Source organism: Lampetra planeri, chromosome 51, assembly GCF_965212315.1.
Source record: "Lampetra planeri chromosome 51, kcLamPlan1.2.h2, whole genome shotgun sequence".
Taxonomy (NCBI): Eukaryota; Metazoa; Chordata; class Hyperoartia; order Petromyzontiformes; family Petromyzontidae; genus Lampetra; species Lampetra planeri.
This window is the reverse complement of record NC_136157.1, coordinates 7,321,234-7,341,685: the sequence shown is the minus strand read 5'-3', so window position 1 is coordinate 7,341,685 and position 20,452 is coordinate 7,321,234. Positions and strand designations below refer to the sequence as shown.

The 20,452-nt window shown below is 51.3% G+C and overlaps 1 protein-coding gene across 1 annotated transcript; it reads right to left on the bottom strand.

Annotated features, from left to right (window-relative positions):
* Positions 1 to 1,198: 1,198 nt before the first annotated feature.
* On the bottom strand, positions 1,199 to 19,044 carry LOC144734541 (melanotransferrin-like). The gene is made up of 9 exons (XM_078616787.1): positions 18,288 to 19,044; positions 11,800 to 11,951; positions 11,343 to 11,439; positions 8,004 to 8,198; positions 6,989 to 7,139; positions 6,666 to 6,733; positions 6,273 to 6,460; positions 5,848 to 6,043; positions 1,199 to 5,178 (listed from the first exon to the last, which is right to left on the bottom strand). The coding sequence occupies exons 1-9, from the start codon at positions 18,373 to 18,375 to the stop codon at positions 5,117 to 5,119; spliced, it is 1,197 nt and encodes a 398-aa protein (XP_078472913.1). The 5' UTR covers positions 18,376 to 19,044; the 3' UTR covers positions 1,199 to 5,116.
* Between the last annotated feature and the right edge of the window lie 1,408 nt (positions 19,045 to 20,452).

The window sequence follows — 20,452 nt, the reverse complement described above, 5'->3', positions numbered from 1 at the left end:
CAGGAGTAGCGGAGTGGTAAACCATCGCTGTGATGAGTGAGATGATGGATGAGATGATGAGTGAGATGATGGATGAGATGATGGGTGAGATGATGAGTGAGATGGTGGGTGAGATGATGGGGAAGATGGTGGGTGAGATGGTGAGTGAGATAATAGGTGAGGTGATGGGTGAGATGATGGGTGAGATAATAGGTGAGGTGATGGGTGAGATGGTGGGTGAGATGGTGAGTGAGATAATAGGTGAGGTGATGGGTGAGATGATGGGTGAGATGGTGGGTGAGATGATGGATGAGATGATGGATGAGATGGTGGGTGAGATGGTGGGTGAGATGATGGATGAGACAGTGATAAAGTAGATTGAAGGACATCTCAGTGATAAAGTAGATTGAAGGACATATCAGTGATAAAGTAGTTTGAAGGACATCTCAGTGATAAAGTAGATTGAAGGACATATCAGTGATAAAGTAGATTGAAGGACATCTCAGTAATAAAGTAGATTGAAGGACATCTCAGTGATAAAGTAGATTGAAGGACATCTCAGTGATAAAGTAGATTGAAGGACATATCAGTAATAAAGTAGATTGAAGGACATCTCAGTGATAAAGTAGATTGAAGGACATCTCAGTGATAAAGTAGATTGAAGGACATCTCAGTAATAAAGTAGATCGAAGGACATCTCAGTGATAAAGTAGATCGAAGGACATCTCAGTGATAAAGTAGATCGAAGGACATGACAGTTGCACTGTCAAGGTGACCTCAATCTGGGCGACCTGGAAGGACGGCCTTTACCTGTCGACTTCGAGCCCTGAGGGCCAATAAACCACGAGTTGTGTAGGCGATGCTACTCCACCAGGGCCCAACGGGTCCTTGCTTGCACAAGGGCCCGTGCCAACCACTGTAGCCACAGCTTTAACAACACAGGAGAGTGTTGATATACAGCTCACTGCTTGTTTATGTAGCTCACTGCTTATAACCATGCGATGCCCGAGGGAGACATCGCAGCGAGACACTCCGCGCTAAGCACGGCGTGGTTATCTGCTGGCTTGACCACCTGGAAGTGACATTGTAGTTGTTACTCTGCATCTACATCAGCAGCAGCCGGACGACAAGGAGATCGCTTGTCCACATCAACCCTTGGGTGAAACTATGGGCCAGGACTTTAAAACATCCACGTGTTTTAGAAATACAATGAAGACCGTTGACGTCAGATAACATTTATTCGTAGATTTTGTGCAGATCAAAGCTAACATAATTACGGCTACAATGTTTATAGGAACAGTAAAATGAATTACATTCAGTTACAGCGCATCCTCAAAAAACTGGGCCAATTCGGGGGTGTGGTGCCCCGTGATATATCCATCATCTAAACAAAACCCCATGTACAGCTTGAATTGCTTTTACGTGTGCTTTTTAAAATTTGATATAAAATTAAAAAAGCAATATAAAAGTTGAAAAGAATGCCAGTAAGACCACTGGAAATGACAAAGAGCCAATTCTGGGACACACAATCCAGTGCTGCACACAAGGCACTGCACAGTGTGCAGTCAGTCCTCAACTGGGACTGCACGTGGAGATGCCCGTTGCCACCTGTCCAGGTGTTACCTGGTACGGTCCATGAATAGTTGTCTGTGTTTGGGTGGCAGGAATGTATTTGTACTGTGGCCTGGTACCGGTATTGTGTGAAACTGTATCACAGGCAACTGCAACAGAATGCTGATGATGGTAATAAGACCGAGTGCTGACTGCGACATATGTCCGGGTTTGGTCTGTGGCCACCCAGTAAACATTCGCCATTGGGCCAATATTGGCTGGCACGTGGTTGGATCCATTGGCCCAACGTCGGGCCAACGTTCCAAGTATACTGGGTGGCCGAGTGGAGACGCAGCCACCAACAAGTCAGCATTGCTTTGCACGCTGTTCAATATTCGAGTTGTCGGGGAAGCAACTTTCAACTTGTTCCAATTACTTTCATATTTGTATGGGTCCGCCCCCACAGTAAAACCTCCCGTTATCGATACACCACACGGTGTGATGGACCACCTCGTTATCTCGAGGACGCGCAGTGCAGCCAGATTAGTCCCCCACGCCCCGTCGTGCAGCAGCAGCAGCTCACCCCCTGAGCCCCACGTGGCACCGCTGCGGTCTGCAGCATCAGCAGCTCCGCGGTGCTTCAGGGCCGGCGGGAGCCTCTTAGTGCAGTCATCAGGGCCCAGGGCAAAAGAACAACAGCAACAACATATTCTATGGTTCCTTCGGTAAAGTCACGTAGATAGAAAAATAATAACAATAATAAATATCACGACGTTTCGATCGCAACACAAGCGACCGAAACGTGATATTTTAATATTTTTTTATTAACTTTATTTTCATTTTTATTATTTTTCTATCTACATGACTTTACCGAAAGAACCATATAATATTAATTCATACAGTCACGAAACTTTTAAGTCAAAATTTAAAAACAACAACAACAACCTGACACAACAACAACCTACCGCAACAACAACAACAATGTCACAACTACACCAACTGGAATGGAGGCCGGGTCAGAGCCGGCAGTGCTGCCTCCACAGTGCGTGGGGACGCCTTGGCAAGTGGTGGGAGCGCTGTAACCGTGGTGGGTTGGGGGGGGGCTCATGGAATGGAGGTTGCTGGGAGGGGGGTGCCCGGCTCAGGCAGTCGCCCCCTCGCAGTTGACGTTCCGACCCCCCACCCCCAAAACATACAAACTTTATACCCCCCCCCCTCCCGCGTCTTACCCACATTTCACTTCACAGAACGCATCTCGACTCTCGGCTGGGATACAAAATTAAAGGAGCGGAACGGGGGAAAGATGATTCAGAGATGTTTCCAAATACCCAGAAGATTAGCAGGATGCAAGATTAAAATGTGGTCACGATTTTTTTTGTCTCAACTGTGTCAAAGGTTAAAGAGAGCTCCGTCATCGCCACGGTGGTTCCCTGGTTCCTTCCGGTGGAAAGGGGCTGCCACAGAGCTACGAGGGACAGACTCAGAAATGGTCAAACTCGGTTGGTTGCGATGCAGATGCTCGTGGGCGCTGGGGGTACGGTTGTTATCTCTCAGGCACAAAAACAAAGCCTGGACTTACCATGGGTGGAATAAAACGAATCTATTTTTTATTTTAACCAGATAAGGTCCACTGAGCTACGTAGCTCTTTTTCAAAAGCGATTATAGTAGCCAAATACTCTTAAACGCACGCTGATTCTAAATGTGGAGGGGAAAACTGGAGGACCTGGAGAAAAATCCACGCGACCACGTGGGAGAACACGCCAACTCAAAATATACAGGCATCAGGGTCGGTATCGAACCCACAACCTTCTGTATACCAGGCAAGGTAGTTAACATCTCGCCACCGCGAAATACCAAACGAGGGGAGAGCTTACCTCTAAATGCACCGTCTTGAGTGGAGACTGACAGAAAAACCCGGGAAGACTTAAGAGACTTCCTAGGACAGCTACCTCAACGAGAGAACGATCCTGGGAAAAACCAGGACAGGCGGCAACCCTGGCTGGAAGTTTCGGAGGAGGGAGGGGAAGGAGACCCACGCAGAAGCCCACGGGGCTTGCGTCCAACAGAGACGCGGCCACGCGTTCGCGATCGGCTCACAGCCCCGGGTCGAGAAGAAGGCTATGAACTCGGCCTGCAACATTTCGACTCGCGCGCTGCGCCCTCTCCCCTCGCGAGTCGACGAGTCGGCACCATCGGCGGATTGTAATTAATTTCAACGAACGATCGCTCGATTTCGAGCGTGCTCTTTCGGGTCAGACTGTTGCACGTCGAACATTTCATCCCTAGGGCGTCGCCACGCGGTACCTCCTGGCATCATTACACACCAAGTGCGAGGCCACAAATGAATCACAATAACCTGCTGATTTCGTCAAGGAGCATACATTTTCATCGCACAAACTCCGGTCATCCTCGCAGCAGCAGCTTTTGGCGAGCCATCGAATAAATATAGTTACTGCATCACATGCTTTCAGATGCGCTTTTATGGCCGTCTGGAACGCTCTTCCTTTCGATATTAGGAAGCCACTGGAGCTATGCACTTTTAAATTATCCAGATTGAAAACTCATTTCTTCAGAACTGCTTTTTGTGTTTAGTTTGTGTCCTTCAGCCGCACCTCTGATAATTATCGTAATTGGCTATGTACGGTGCGATAAAAGTGCACCATAAGGAGTTAATGTTCAGGAGTTCAGCTCCTCTGAAGATGCCCGTAGCAGTGTGTGGCGAAAGCTCCAGAGATGAGAGGCTCCACGGGCGATGGTCTGGCCCTTGGCCACTCGAGCATCAGTCATTGGTTCCAGTTTCTCAATGGGACTGTCTGTGGGTCTCTATGTGAGTCTGTGGGTCTCTATGTGAGTCTGTGGGTCTCTATGTGAGTCTGTGGGTCTCCATGTAAAGTCTGTGGGTCTCCACGTGAGTCTGTGGGTCTCCATGTGAGCCTGTGGGTCTCTATGTGAGTCTGTGGGTCTCTATGTGAGTCTGTGGGTCTCTATGTGAGTCTGTGGGTCTCTATGTGAGTCTGTGGGTCTCTATGTGAGTCTGTGGGTCTCTATGAGTCTGGGGGTCTCTGTGTGAGTCTGGGGGTCTCTATGTGAGTCTGTGGGTCTCTATGTGAGTCTGTGGGTCTCTATGTGAGTCTGGGGCTCTCTACGTGAGTCTGTGGGTCTCTATGTGAGTCTGGGGGTCTCTATGTGAGTCTGTGGGTCTCTATGTGAGTCTGTGGGTCTCTATGTGAGTCTGTGGGTCTCTATGAGTCTGGGGGTCTCTATGTGAGTCTGTGGGTCTCTATGTGAGTCTGGGGCTCTCTACGTGAGTCTGTGGGGCAATACGTGAGAAAGCTCTGATTATAGTGAAGCAACTGCCATCACATTGTGGTCACTCCATGAATTCCTCCTGCACGCGCCACGAAAACCCATGACGGATGTCGTAGCCTCAACCCGGATCCACGAGCGGACAACACTTCGTACAGATCAAACCCTCCTCCCCAGCTGGACGGTGTCACTGCACCGATCAGAAGTCCTGGGGCCTGCTCCCCCCCCTCCCCCCCACCCACCCCTGGTGCCGCCCGTGGCCCCTTAGGGCCGTGCGGCTCAGGCGAGGAGAATGGCCCAGAGTGCGGTCGCAACCGCCACCAGGGCCACGGAGCTCACCACTGTGAGGAAGACAAAGGGGGAGGTGGGGGAGTAACGATGTGAGGACCGAGCTGGTGGTGCAAATGATAAGACGGCCACACATTCAGCTCTTGAGTTGGTGTTCTGGGCAAGGCTGAGAGTATTGTATTGATGTTGAACTTCTTTCGCACCGTACGTAGCCAACCGTGCAGTGAGGGTTGGTGGATCACACGAATCTTGTCAAACTCCCTTCTCATGGGAATCAAGAAGGAGCCATATCCTGGCTTGCCAGACGGCGGTGCAGCAAATGTGGACTCCACCTGTTCCGTCTGTATGGGATCGGGTGTTTCTCCCTCGGGTGCTCTAATTTCCTCCCACATGTAAACGCTCATGAATTGGCCAATAACACCTTCATACATAGAGGACTGCAGAGCTTGGGCAACTATTGGTAGCGCTGGCTCATCAGATGGCTGCTGCTGCTGCTGCTGACTTCTTGCTCTGTCGTTTGTAGTTACTCTCCCTCCTGTCACCTCAGAGTCGTCCTCTCTCTCTTTTCCAGACTGAGTGGATACCGTGTGGAAGCGCAGCATTACAAGTTTAACATTCATCATCATCATTACATAATAACAAAAAACACACACACAATGCACGCTTGATTAATGTTTCATAACAGGAGTTCATGGCGGGCCAGTAGCGGGGAACGGCCTCACCTGCGGGCTTGGCGCCATTGCAGTCCATGCCCTCCATGGACTCCAGCAAGCCGCCGCCCAGCCACTCCTTGTAGCCCAGGCGGCCTTCTGGGTAGAAGAGGCTGACGGTGGAGTCCTTGAAGAGCAGGTCGGTCCCCTGGAAGCCGCTCGAGTCGAACATCTTGAACCGCGTCCCATTGTCGTTGCCAAATTGCTTCTGCTCGCAGACGCATGGACGGACGTTTCACGTCTTATTTTATTTTATATTTGGAGAGCCCCTTAGCTCAAGGTGCTCCAGAACGTAATTTCCTAACATGGAAAGAACAGTGTCTAATACAGCGTCGTACAGCATCACGTGAGAGCGGAACACCACCTTAGACGCGGAACAGCAGGACCAAGTCGCAGGCAGCATCGTGCGACAGCGACGTGGCGACGTGCTCACTGACCTGCGCGGCGTCGAGGATTTCGAAGATCCAGCGGGGATCGGAGCTGGAGCGCGTGACCACGGCGTGCGGGGGAACACTGGCCAGGTTGCAGGACTTAAAACCCGTGACAGGGAGACGAGTTCCACTCGGACAGAGCAGATCAAAGTCCGTGGAGAGAAGGCCGCGTGCCCACTCGTCGGGGTTGTGACCTGGGGAGACGCGACAGTTGGGGGGGGGGGGGGTGGGGGCACAGAGGTCGAGGTGGCAGTTGAGAGGAGCTTGATTTGTAGTCATCCCTTGCCAACTGCGGATTTACCAACCGCGACATTTGAGTACACGCGGATGTACATCTGTTGATGATGGCCACGATGGCGATGATGATGATGATGGCAATGGCGGCAATGGCCCACTCACCGTCTGTGTTGTCTGTGACAGTCGTGTGCTTCACAAAGGCCACATCCCCTGATCCTGACGCCAGACAGCTGCACAATACAAAGGTGAACAGAATGGTGGGACAAACGTGTGTTTGTAAGCTTGTGTGTGCGTGTGCGTGTGGGGAGCAGTAGTGTCGTGTTTAGCACCTTGCTCTACGAACCCGGCGACCGGGGTTCGATTCCCACTCACGGCCAAAAGCAGTGAGGATTATCTGAACCAGTCCTGGGCCTCCTCAAGGTGCTCGCTCACAGCACTTTCTCAGCAGTCCGTTGAGGCTGTCTGCGGTTGTGTGAGCTACCTACCGGAAGGCTCCAGTGTAGCCGAAGAATCGCTCGTGGTTGGAGGCTGCGCACTTCTCTCCCCCCGCCTCGTTCCCGATGCACAGGTGGCACAGGCTGGGCGGAAGGTTGCCCGCGCCCGGCACGCAGCTCGCGTTGAAGAAACTTGCCACCTCTACGTACAAAGACAAAGATCCCCCAGTATAGCTTTAACAGACTGTTGGGGCAAGTGCTGTTAACGAGCACCAATGAAGGCCGGCACGTCAAACGAGGGAGTGGGTGGCCAGCACCCCAGCAGGTACTCATTTGAGGCTGAGTCGACCTAGGGGAGGCCCATAACCAGTTCAGATAATGGTCACTGGTGTGGCCGTGAGCGGGAATGAAACTCGAGTTGCCAGGTTTATAGCGCTAACCACACACAATCACTCCCCATTCATACACACATACAAGACAAAGATCCCCCTATAGCCTTAACAGACTGTTGGGGCAAGTGCTGTTAGCGAGCACCTCTGAAGGCCGGTACGGCACACGAGGGAGGTGGGTGGCCAGCACCACACCCGACCACCTTTGTCTCCCCAGTGGCGATGTTTACACCGCACCAGGTACTCATTTGAGGCTGAGTCGACCTAGGAGAGGGCCTGGACCAATTTCGATAATTGTCACTGGTGTTGGCCGTTAGCATTAATGGAACTCAGTCGCCAGGTTCATAGCGCAGCGCGCTAACCGCTGCACCACCACTCCCCATGGATACAAAGACAAAGATCCCCCATATAGCCTTAACAGACTGTTGGGGCAAGTGCCGTTAGCGAGCACCTATGAAGGCCAGAGCAGTACACGAGAGGGTGGGTGGCCAGCACCACGCCCAACCACCTGTGTCTCCCCACACGTTCACACATACGTACACATAGACACACATATACACACACGTACACACACTGAAGATCAGGGGGAGAAAATCCAAACTACACTCAGATGCACCGGCGCCCGAGTCGGGGAATCGAACCCATCGACCGCTATGCGGCCGAGTCAAAGCTCTCACCCTTGGGGATGTCGCAGCCGTCCCCCTTGATCTCGCCGCTCTCCCGCAGCCTCCCCACGGGGATGAGCCACCCGGCGGTGCGGCCGAGCCCCGTGTGGCACGAGCGCGTCCCCCGCAGCGTGCGGAACGTCACGCTCGCCGGCGCCGCCTTGCGCACCACGGCCACGGCGAAGTAGGTGGGGTCCACGGTGCTCGCTACTCCACGTGGGGGGCAGGGGGCATCGGAGGGTGGTGGGGGGGGGCAGCAGTAGCGGGGAAGGGGGTCACAGAGGCGGCGTGTAGAGGCATCCTTTACAAACACACGAGGAGGAGTGTTTGTTTTATTTTTGAGTGAGGCTTTCTCGGGTGGCGAGATGTTAACTCCCTCGCCTGGTATACAGGAGGTCATGGGTTCGAAAAGGACCCTGATTCCTGTATATGTGGAGTTTTCCTGTCTCTCTTTCTCCTCGTGGTCGCGTCCATTTTTTTTCTGGGTCCTCCGGTTTTTCCCTCCACAGTTAGAATCAACATCACCACGCGTTTTAGAGTATTTGGTTCGCTGAGCTATCAGTTGTGGCCAGGTCGCTTCTGGAAAAGAGCTCCATAGCTCAGTGAGCCTTACCTGGAAAAATAAAAATAGCTTAGAGTTGTTTTTTGTCGTATTGCTCTGACAGTGGGGTACAAGCAAATGAACCGTTGACAATTTGCGCCTCCCCTATAATAAGTCTGCTGTTGTGCAGCAAACCGTACGACATAACAAGAAGACAGGCACATTTCGATTTAAAGCTTTCGTGACTGCAGGGATTCAGACAGGCACAGATAATGACAACAACAATGCCCGGACACGTTCGTCAATAACACTGTGGGCCTTGTAAGTAAAAAATACAAATATAAAAGGCGACGTTTCGGGCAGTGGCCCTTCAATGCGCTCTAAGGGCCAGTGCCACGCCCGACCACTTGTGTCTCCGCAGCGCCGGCGTGCACATGCACACTGCACCAGGCGCTGTCCAGCGGGGCGCAGACAACGCCTGCGTTGAAGGAACCACGGCGTGGGGACACGCGGTGGTGATTTGGCAGGTGTGAAATGACATCTGGTTTCAACATCGAGCGTGTCTATAGCGGACGGTCAAACCGATATTTGAAATGTCAGAACTGGAATTCAGCCACATTAACCCTTTCCCGTTGCGATGACGTGCGTGTACGTCAAACGAACCGAAAATCAAAAATAAATAAATTAGCTATCGGTACACCGAGACTCCCACAAGGCCATGCGGGAAGGCGTGTGGCACAGTTTTGCGCCAGCTATCGTGGACTGCGGTCGGGTCGCTACACTTCTCTGCGGTGAGTACAACGTCTTTAAACACAACGGCGCTGCACCTCTCTACATAAAATTAACGCTAACCGCTTGAGCGTTCCGAGATCAGCGGTGAACGGGACACCCACCCTGCAACTTGCAGACGTCTCGGAAGGAGACGGAGTTAATAAGTAAATAAACAAATTACATTTTATGAGGGTTTTTTTTACTATACTTTAACTAGTTACTGGACTGAGACCACCAATCCACTCCGCTCGAGAAACTGGTTTAATCTCGGTGGCTTCCTGGCTCAGAAGGGATTTTCCAGGTTAAATATTTAAATGCGATTAAAAAAAACTTAAACATGTTTTTTTCTTCCAGCTAAGACGTCTGACGTCTATGCCACCCGGTAACTTCCACTGCACTTCTTCTACAAGTTCTCACTCGTCGTTCTACAACAACCTTGGCTCATCGATGTCGGCCCTCGAACACGTTTGTTGTGAATGCAGGGCTCTCCGCGGTGTTGGCCAAAAGTGGCCCTCAGCGCTGCCATCTCTACCAGCCCCTTTCCCTGGAGAGGGCGAGAGCCCCAGCAGAGAGCCGGCGTTCTCACACGGTGGCGGTCGCACGGCACAATTCGTCAGGGCAAACGTTTGGCGTAAAACAACCTGCCCACCGGAGATTGTGGGGGACAAAGTTAATCACATTTTTTTTCACAAACTTTGCAATTATCAAGTTTGGAATTTGAGCCCTAAATATTGAGCGAGTGACAGCACAAGTTCACGTTGTGTGTAAACTGCATCAACTGGAGAGGCGGAGACTTGTTGTTGAACATTAGCTCAAGGTATCGTCTTCAGATGGTCTTGAGTCTGTAACTGTTGGGGGGTGGGAGGCGGGTCTCAGGTTTTCTTAACCGAGGACCTGGCTTAAACTCCAAGAGCAGTTGTCAGCTCGGTTGAAGTTATGTTTAAGCCTGCATGTTAAATGTACCCTTGAGTCAAGTCTGTGCGATCTTAATTTTAGAACTTTCGTGACTGCAGGAATTATTATTTGGTTCTTTCGGTTAAGTCACGTCTAAAGATAAAATAATAAATTAAATTAAATAATAGAATACGACGTTTCGATTGCAACACAAGCAATCATCATCAGGTATAATGAAATAGCGACATAAAATATAACCAGAAAACTATAGACAGACATATTAGCAGACAGATATTACCAAGATACATAGCGAGAGCAACACAGGTAACAGAGAGGGGTGATCGTCTCTGTGTGGTGGCCTTAAATAGACAGAGGGGGGGGGGCGGAGGCAGAGAGAGGGAGGGGGGTTAGAGAAAATATTAGCATATCAATTGGTGCTGCAAGAACGATTACACGGCAAGCAAGCCTGAAAATCAGGAGAAAGACACACTAAAATTAAATAACCTAGTAAAATATCGAAATGTAATGTAATACAACACAGAGGGTCGGTCAACACACAATTAACGCATAGCCTGGTTGATTACGTATTTCAAAGATTGCTAAGTTAGAATTTGAGTGTGAACATTCTAAAGAGGATACAGGCAGAGAAAACAAGTCGCCAGAAAAAAAAAAGATAAGCTTAAAACTTCCCCGTAGAAGTGGTTCAATCCTAATTTTAGAACTTTCGTGACTGCAGGAATTATTATTTGGTTCTTTCGGTTAAGTCACGTCTAAAGATAAAATAATAAATTAAATTAAATAATAGAATACGACGTTTCGATTGCAACACAAGCAATCATCATCAGGTATAATGAAATAGCGACATAAAATCTAACCAGAAAACTATAGACAGACATATATTACCAAGATACATAGCTCTCGCTATGTATCTTACACACCTGTACAGGGGGCTTACACACCTGTATAGGCGTCTTACACACCTGTACAGGGGGCTTACACACCTGTATAGGGGCTTACACACCTGTACAAGGTCTTACACACCTGTACAGGGGGCTTACACACCTGTACAGGGGGCTTACACACCTGTGTAGGGTCTTACACACCTGTATAGGGGTCTTACACACCTGTGTAGGGGTCTTACACACCTGTATAGGCCTCGGCAGCCGCCACCTGCAGGCCGTGGTATTTCCCCGCGGTGAACACCTCCCCAGAGTCCAGGCTCACCGCGTCGGCGTGGCCGTCCTGTGCGAGGAAGGGTGGCCGGGCGGTGGCACGAAGAAACAAAGCGACACGACACGATGAGGAGGGTGGTGCTGAGTGCGAGGTTCCCTCCGGGTTCGCGGTGGTAATCGGTGCCAACGGAGGTGGAAACTTCACTCCGCGGAGTGGCTTTGTGCAGTTGTCTGCAACGATGTGGGGGGCTGGGGAACACGGGAAGATGACACTCGAGAGGAGACTCGGGAGGAAGGGATGCAAGGGAAGGGGAGACGCACAGGGGATGAGACACAAGGAGACGCACAGAGGATGAGACACAGTGGATGAGACGCACAGGGGATGAGACACGAGGAGACACGGAGAGAGGGGGCGCGTGTCGGCCCTTGCCTCGATCTTCTGCACGCACTCCTTGCGGTCGCCTGCGCGCACGCACTGCAGCGGCGGCGAGATGCCCGCCCCGGTCAGCGCAATCTTCATGGCGCTGCACTTGTTCTCCTCGCCCGTCGATATGGTGCACCAGCGGAGAGACGCGTGGACGCCTGCACACGCAGACGAGGATAGATACACGGACAAGATGAAGGCTCAGACACGCGGGGACAAGATGGGGAGACACAGGCGTGCTGCTGCTGCTGGTGGTGCTGGTGGTGGTACCGACACCGATGTTCACCGCGAGAAAAAAACTAAATTGCTCAATGTTGAGTTGACTTTGATCGGTGTTGAATCTGCAAACGGTCAGGAATGAAATAGCAAAATAGAAGTCTCCTTCGCATATTTGTATCTCCGTGAATGTTTCTCTTACACATCGTCATCACCAACATCGGCACCGTCCCCAGGGAGTGCGCACGCAAAAGTTGAGGCACAGTCTGTGTGTGTGAGGTGAGTGTGTGAGGTGATGGTGCAAGTGTTAGGTGAGTGTGTGTGAGGTGAGTGTGTGAGGTGAGTGTGTGAGGTGAGTGTGAGGTGAGTGTGCGAGGTGAGTGTGAGGTGAGTGTGAGGTGAGTGTGTGAGGTGAGTGTGAGGTGAGTGTGTGAGGTGAGTGTGTGAGGTGAGTGTGTAAGGGTGCAGGGTGAGGGTGTGAGTTGAGTGTGAGGTGAGTGTGTGAGTTGAGTGTGTGAGGTGTGTGTGTGAGGTGTGTGTGTGAGGTGTGTGAGGTGATGGTGCAAGTGTGAGGTGAGTGTGTCAGGCGAGGGTGCGGGGTGAGGGTGCGGGATGAGTGTGTGAGGTGAGTGTGTGAGGTGAGTGTGTGAGGTGAGTGTGTGAGGTGAGGTTGTGGGGTGAGGGTGCGTGATGAGGGTGTGGGGTGAGTGTGTGAGGTGAGTGTGTGAGGTGAGTGTGAGGTGAGTGTGTGAGGTGAGTGTGTGAGGTGAGTGTGTGAGGTGAGGGTGCGGGGTGAGGGTGCGGGATGAGTGTGTGAGGTGAGTGTGTGAGGTGAGTGTGTGATGTGAGTGTGTGAGGTGAGTATGTGAGGTGAGGGTGCGGGATGAGTGTGTGAGGTGAGTGTGTGATGTGAGTGTGTGAGGTGAGGGTGCGGGGTGAGGGTGCGGGTGAGGTCAGTGTGTGAGGTGAGGTTGTGGGGTGAGTGTGAGGTGAGTGTGCGGGGTGAGGGTGCGGGATGAGGGTGTGGGGTGTGTGTGTGAGGTGAGTGTGTGAGGTGAGTGTGAGGTGAGTGTGAGGTGAGTGTGTGAGGTGAGGGTTGTGGGGTGAGGGTGTAGGGGGTGAGGTTGTGGGGTGAGGGTGCAGGGGGTGAGGGTGTGGGGTGAGCGTTGTGGGGTGAGGGTGTGGGGTGAGGGTGCAAGGGGGTGAGGGTTGTGGGGTGAGGGTGTGGGGTGAGGGTTGTGGGGCGAGGGTGCAGGGGGTGAGGTTGTGGGGTGAGGATGCAAGGGGGTGAGGGTTGTGGGGTGAGGGTGCAGGGGGTGAGGGTTGTGGGGTGAGCGGCGAGTCGATGCCCAGCCGTGACCGCAGCTCACGCGGCTACAATTCCCCCCTTCATCGCGGGTTGCCTCAGTGCGACTTGGCGCCATGACAGCGAGACAGCGCGTGAGTGTGTGGGAGTGTTTGTGGGAGTGTTTGTGAGTGTGTGTGAGAGTGTGTGTGTGCGAGTGTGTGTGAGAGTGTGTGTGTGTGAATGTGTGAGAGAGTGTTTGTGTTTGTGAGAGTGTGTGAGTGTATGTGAGTGTGTGTGTGAGTGTGTGTGTGGGAGGTGTGTGAGTGTGTAAGAGTGTTTGTGTGAGTGTGTGAGTGTGTGTGTGTGAGGGAAGGAGAGAGTGTGAGAGTGTTTGTGTGTGTGAGAGTGTGTGAGTGAGTGTGTGACAATGTGTGAGTGTGTGTGAGTGTGTGAGTGAGTGTGTGTGTGTGAGTGTGTGTGTGTAAGGGAGAGTGTGTGTGTGTGAGGGAAGGAGAGCGTGTGAGTGTGTGCGTGCGTATGGTGCTGGCCACCCACCCCCTCGTGTGCCGTGCCGGCTTTCATAAGTGCTACTCGCCAACAGCCCTTGCCCCAACAGTCTGTTGAGACTATACGGGGGATCTTTGTCTTTGTTTTGTGTTAATGTGGGGAGCGGTGGTGTAGCGGTTAGCGCGCTGCACTACGAACCCGGCGGCCCGAGTTCGAATTCCGCTCATTGCCAGCAGCAGTGACGAGTATCTGAACTGGTCCGCCCCCGCTCAGAGGTAGATTCCAGCCTAAAGTGAATACCTCCATTGAATGATGCCGGGTGTAGACACCAGCACTGAAGAGACAAAGGCGGTCGGGCGTGGTATCGGCCACCCAACTCCCTCGTGCGCCTGCCGGCTCAATAGCTGCCGGCTAACAGCACAACCATCGACTTGAGCTACACGGGGGGAGGTGTAGGTCCATGATCTTGCATGGGGGTGCCCGTTTGCGCAGTCGCTCTCCACTTGATCTTATCAGCTCACCCGTAGCTCCCGTTAATGATTGCTTCATATAATGAAAGTGGCCATTCTAGGATCACGTAACCCTAAATAATCATTGACAAAATAAATAATCAGACAAATAAATACGCATCCGAAGCATTGGTGACCCAAGCCACCCTTGTGCATGAAGCTATCTTGTCTCGTCTTCTTGAGTTCTTAACCGGCTTAAACGAAATCAACTTAATTTGATCTGCCCATCCACGTAAAAATGTTTCTAGTTAAAAGATTCGGAGCACATCCCATCAGCCACACGGGCTTCCGGCAAAACATCGCTGGTAGTTCACGCGCATTGGTTGAAGCAAGCCTCATCCTGCTGATGGGCAACACCATGAGGAGCACCACTTTGTGGCTAAGTCAACAGGAGTGGCTGCGCCCCGCCATAGGAATGTGGAATTACCACCACTGGCTCGAATTACTAGCAGATGAGCAATGCCTCGATGTGCAATCGAGCTGTTGACCTTTTTGACCTGAACTAAAACTAAACTATAAAACTAGTTTTATTTGACCAGGTAAGGCTCACTGAGCTATGTAGCTTTTCTTTCAGAAGCGACCTGGCCACAAATGATAGCTCTAGGAATGTGCAATATTAGACGCGTGACGTTGATTCTAAATGTGGAGGGAAAAACTGGAGGACCCAGATAAAAATCCACGCGACCACGGGGGAGAACACGCAAACTCCAAATAAACAACAAGTGTCAGGGTCGGGATCACCAGGCGAGGTCGGTAACATCTCGTAGCAACCGTGACCTGAAAAAGCAAGCACCACTCGCTCTACAACAAAATTCAAACGTGGACTGCGCTCACTAAAACGTTCATCAGAGGCGCGTCAAAGGCACGTCCAAGACACCCCTACATAACAAGGGCGCCCAGAGGTCACTGAGGCCAGGATGTCACGAGGGCAGAATGCCCGAATATATTATATATTTTTATATATATAAATATATATGAGCAGCAACAACAACAGCAACACGGGCCCGTGTGGTGGGGCGCTCCTTTGTGTGACGCCCGGGTCCTTGGGCGCCATCAGGCCCCCTGCCAATCTCATCTGAGCAGCATCAACTTTATCTTTAATGTGAAAATCCCTCGAGATGAAACATCTCGGTTGCAAGGGGCTATCCGCCCCGGGGTGTTGATTCACGCGCACACAGCACGCGCATGACGTAAAGACCACAAAGACAAAGGCCCCCCCCCCCCCGTGTATCTTTAACAGACTGTTGGGGCAAGTGCTGTTCGCGAGTAGCACCAATGAATGCCCGCACGGCACACGAGGGGATGGGTGGCCATCACCACGCCCGGCCTCCTTTATATCACGAGGGGCGATGTTTACCACACCGCACCAGGTACTCATTTGAGACTGAGTCTACCTAGGGGAGGCCCAGAACCGGTTCAGATAATCCTCACTCGTGTTGGCCGTGAGCGGGAATCGAACTCGCTTGGCCGGGTTCGTAGCGCAGTGTGCTCACTGCTACACTACCGCTCCCCACACGTATACACGTAGTGACCACGTATACACACACACACATTTTAAATGTATAACTTTACACGGTATGAATTTATACAATGAACATCACACCCCGGTCAACAGACATGAATAGAAAAACAAACTACTGTATTAAATTATGCTGATCGCCGGTTCATTGAGAATGTGCTCTGGCTGCTGTAGATGTTGTGCGAGTTTGTATTATATATTAAGGCGTGGTAAGGCCCTCACCATCCAGTGGTGGATTTTAGAAAAGCTGTCCATGGGTTACAGAGTGCCGTGGCATTCTGGGGCTCGTTATAAGGGGCCTGGACGACACTTTATTTAATTAAAATGAAAATAATTTTCCTCTTACCCAAACACCCACTTTTAATAATGCCTCCCTTTCATAGCCCTTCACCTTCCACACCACGTGACATTACAAACTTGCCGCAATTTAGAACAACATTCCCTTCATGGGAACGTGTCAAGGGGCTCTGTGTTGTGATTGACTGCGATGATGGAAGCAAGAATGTGTGGTTGTTACTCATTGGGTGTTGACTGATGTGAATAACTACTAGATATCTGTGGAAACTAGACGATTTTTATTTTACCAGGAAAGGCCCACTGAGCGAAATAGCCTTTCAGAAGCCACCTGACCACAAATGATAGCTAAACGAAGTGGCTTATCACGTGGAAATTTATAGCAGACAAAAATACTCTAAACGCATGTTTCCAAATGTGGAGGGGGAAATCAGAGGACCCGGAGAAAAATCCACGCGGCCACGGAGAGAACATGTAAATTCTAATTTTACAGGTATCAGGGTCGGGATTGAACCCACGGCCTCCTGCATACCAGGCGAGGTAGTTAACATTTCGCCACCGTGATACCCCTGGCCATGTGATTTTTAGGTAGAGATGTGTGCCTGAGAGTAACTAAAATAACTTGACGATCTTCCCCTTCCTTGCCACCACACGTCCCAACTCGTAAAACAAGTATTTTCTACACATCATATCAGCCACACGGTCATTTTTGAGTGAAAATGTTTCAGCGGTACTGGCTCAACAGCAGAAAAACTCTGGACCGATTTAGACAATCAGTATCTCATCAGCAGAGGCAGAATTGGTTAAAGCAGTGGTGGTGGTGGCACACTGCAAAATGTGAGGAGGCAAGGCGCCTCTGTGAGATATCGGTGCCAGTTCGACAAAAAGCTAGAAAACGCAAAACACATCATTGGCATGTACGGAGTGAATTTTTGGTGAGTGACAGGCATGCATTTATATTTGCATCAGTTTAAACAATATATATGCATCATATATGCCAACGAATGTGCGTATTAACACTTTTTTGCACATTATTTGCAACATAACATGCAAATGTGATCACACTACATCGGGAGCCTGACGACATACGTTTAAGTTTCCGGATGCAGCAAACATCAGTGGCAAAGTGATGTCTGTGGACAGGTCCTCGGGAAACTGCTCTTTCACTGAAACCGACCAGCGTATTTAAGGCGGAAACAGGATTTCTCCACAATTCCGGCTGTCGCCTGATGAGGGTGGTTGTAATTTACCACTGAAACCTCAAAGTGTTCGAATTGTAAATGTTGTTGTGGGTTTGCTGTCCAACACACAACCGGTGTGTGCTGAACTAGTAACGACTTGGCACGTTTTGTTTACGTCACAAACCTTACTAATTGGCTATGTCAGGTGGTGGCAGGTTTAACGATCTAACCCAAAATACCTCTGTTCTGGATATTGGTCGTGAAAGCCTCCTTCGTGTTAAACAGCGTCGTGAGGTAGAGCCAGACAATGTCCAGGACTGGCACAAAGTTGAGGCCTTCGATTAAGAAAGGCCTGTAAATCATTATTACTATCGCATTACTGTCCTGTAGACGATTGACTGGACATGTGTTGTTACTGGCAAACACAACATGCAAACCAGATGAAAAATCAATGAGAAACAGAAAGAAGACAATTAAATCGAACCACGACTGCCAAATCGTGACAATTTGTCAATTGCTGGTGGACGGGGGAGGTGAGCGGTGGCATGCTCACTGCTCATTGCAGACGTTCGCGGTTACACCCCAGAGGCCACCCTGGTAAACACTGCGGGTGTACAAACCGAAAATACGCACGCACCGGCTTCTTCGCTGTGAACGTGAGTCATTCCGTGACGTTGTTCGGCGAAGAGTAGACCATTGTGTGCCGACACCACAATCTAGACATGTCAATTGATGGTGCGTGTGGTGCATTGGTATAGAGTATGTGGTGCATCAGGGTGGTGCGTGTGGCACATTGGTATGGAGTGTGTGGTTCATTGGTATGGAGTGTGGTCCATCAGGGTGATGTGTGTGGTGCATCAAGATGGTGCGTGTGGCACATTGGTATGGAGTGTCTGCATGTGGTCAATTGGTATGGTGTGTGGTGCATCGGGAGACCTCGGGGAGGATCAGGTTCCCACGTGGCATCTCGCATCTCCTACCTGCAGTCCCCTGCAGCACGCTCAGCAGCGCCAGCGCGCAGAGAAGAAGCGGCACAGCAGACGCCAGGCTCATCGTGGCCGAGGTCATCTCCAAACGCCCTGCACTTGAAAAGTCAACTTGCGGGGCGAAGCAAACAAAACACGCAATGAAACACGAGAGAGACAGGGGGAGTGAGAGGGGGGTTTAGGGAAGAATTTGGGAGAGATGGAGAGACGCGGGGAGAGAGACGGGGAGAGGTGGAGAGAGACGGGGTGTGGGAGCGAGGAAGAGAGACGGGGTGTGGGAGCGGGAGAGATGGAGAGACACGGGGCGTGGGAGCGTGAGAGGTGGAGCGAAACACGGGGAGAGAGAGCGTGAGAGATGGAAAGAGCCACGGAGAGAGAGTGCGTGAGAGATGGAGAGACACGGGGCGTGGGAGCGTGAGAGGTGGAGCGAAACACGGGGAGAGAGAGCGTGAGAGATGGAAAGAGCCACGGGGAGAGAGTGCGTGAGAGATGGAGAGAGACGGGGTGTGGGAGCGAGGAAGAGAAGTGGAGCACGTCGGAATGCGCCGCGGAGGGGTGAACAGGAGCCTGCAGCCAGGTCACTCCGTTTTTAAAGGCGGCCCTGTGCTCACCGATGGCTGGTGAGGAGGGGGGTGAGGGTGGGGGGGCAATGTGTGCCCACTCACGCAACTCCCCCCCCCACTCTCCCCCGACCCTTCCCGCACCGAGCTGAAGGGTTCGGGTGCTGAGGCAGCAGGCGAAGTCTCGTGACTGCACCCGCCCAAGTGGTGGCGGCATGGACGGCCGAGGCGAGAGAATGGGTTTTATGCTCCCTGTCATCGGGCTGCAGTTTAAAGAGCTCCCAATGTGGGTAAATATTCTCTCTATGACTCGCGTCTTGTTAGGGATTACACTTTGCTTTGTGTCACCTGCAGAACTGCAAAGCGGCGGCGGCGGCAGCTGTAAAAATGTGACAAAAGGGAATGGGTGAAGGGTTGAAGTGACCGGCTGGGTGGCTCACGCGGTCAGAGCGCTGAGTTCGAACCCAGCTGTGATGACGACGGGTCCTCAATTGTCGTGAATCGGTGGCATGCGCCCAAAAATGCGGTTGTACTTTTAGTTCAAAGTTACGTCTGAGAAAATCCTAAAAACAAATCTGGGGTTAGCTCACGCGACTAAGACCCGGAGTAAAATCCATGAGGCCACGAGGCGAACATGCAAATTCCAATTTTACAGGGTCGGGATCGAACCCACGACCTGCTGCTTGAGTCTCTGCCAGACGATGCAGTGAACTTTCGATTTAAAGCTTTCGTGACTGCAGGGATTCATCTTCTTGGTTCTTTCGGTAAAGTCACGTAGAAGGGAAGTAAGTACGTGACTTTACCGAAAGAACCAAGAAGAGGCAGTGAACATTTCGCCACTGTGGTGGCCCTGGCGATGCGATGTTCAGGTAGAGATGCGTGCCTTCGAGTAGCTCTGTGATATCCACTTCTGTGGGGACGTTCTCATAACGCGATGGAGTTGCGTCTGCTGGAGGTGAAATGTGAACCTTCCGTCTCGCTACAGGACGCCCCCCGCAGGACAATCGCAGTAAACATGGTGGGGGGAACGACAGTCATAACACGGATTAAAGAATCATAATCAACTTAGTTGTATGAAGTGCATTTACAAATTAGTGACCAGGTATAACACACGCGCACATTGAGAAAGGCCATGACATGTGGCAAGGTCCGCTTGAAACAAAAACTTGCCGAGAGTCTCGTGCACAGCAGTGACACTCGGACCCACCCGGGACTGGGGGTCTCCGCGTGCAAGCCGCGGGTGGCAGAGCGCGCTCCGCCCACACGACCACATTGCCACACACACACAGGGACAGCACGAGGGAGGAAACTTACGTCTTGAGCAACTTCTTCGTCTCATTTGCTTCATTTAAATTCGTGATTTTATTACAATGCTATACTCCTCGTGCTTCACGTAAACAGAATTAATCGTTGGCAAACACCACAACAACATCAACAACATCAACAACATCAACAACATCAACAACACGGCAACTCTCACCAACATACCCCACACACTCCCCTGGAATATGTCTGTACTGTCCGCAGCATTTCCAAAGTTAAACACAACGTCTGGTGCCGCTGCCGTGTTGGCTGGCAGTGGTGCACAACTCACTCAAC

Coding starts and splice junctions, on each gene's coding strand:
- LOC144734541 (XM_078616787.1), bottom strand. CDS start 18,375: ATGACCTCGGCCACGATGAGCCTGGCGTCTGCTGTGCCGCTTCTTCTC. Junction 8,199..11,342: donor GGCTGCCGAGGCCTATACAG/GTGTGTAAGACC, acceptor CACGTGGAGTAG/CGAGCACCGTGGACCCCACC. Junction 6,734..6,988: donor GGCTACACTGGAGCCTTCCG/GTAGGTAGCTCA, acceptor TGTATTGTGCAG/CTGTCTGGCGTCAGGATCAG.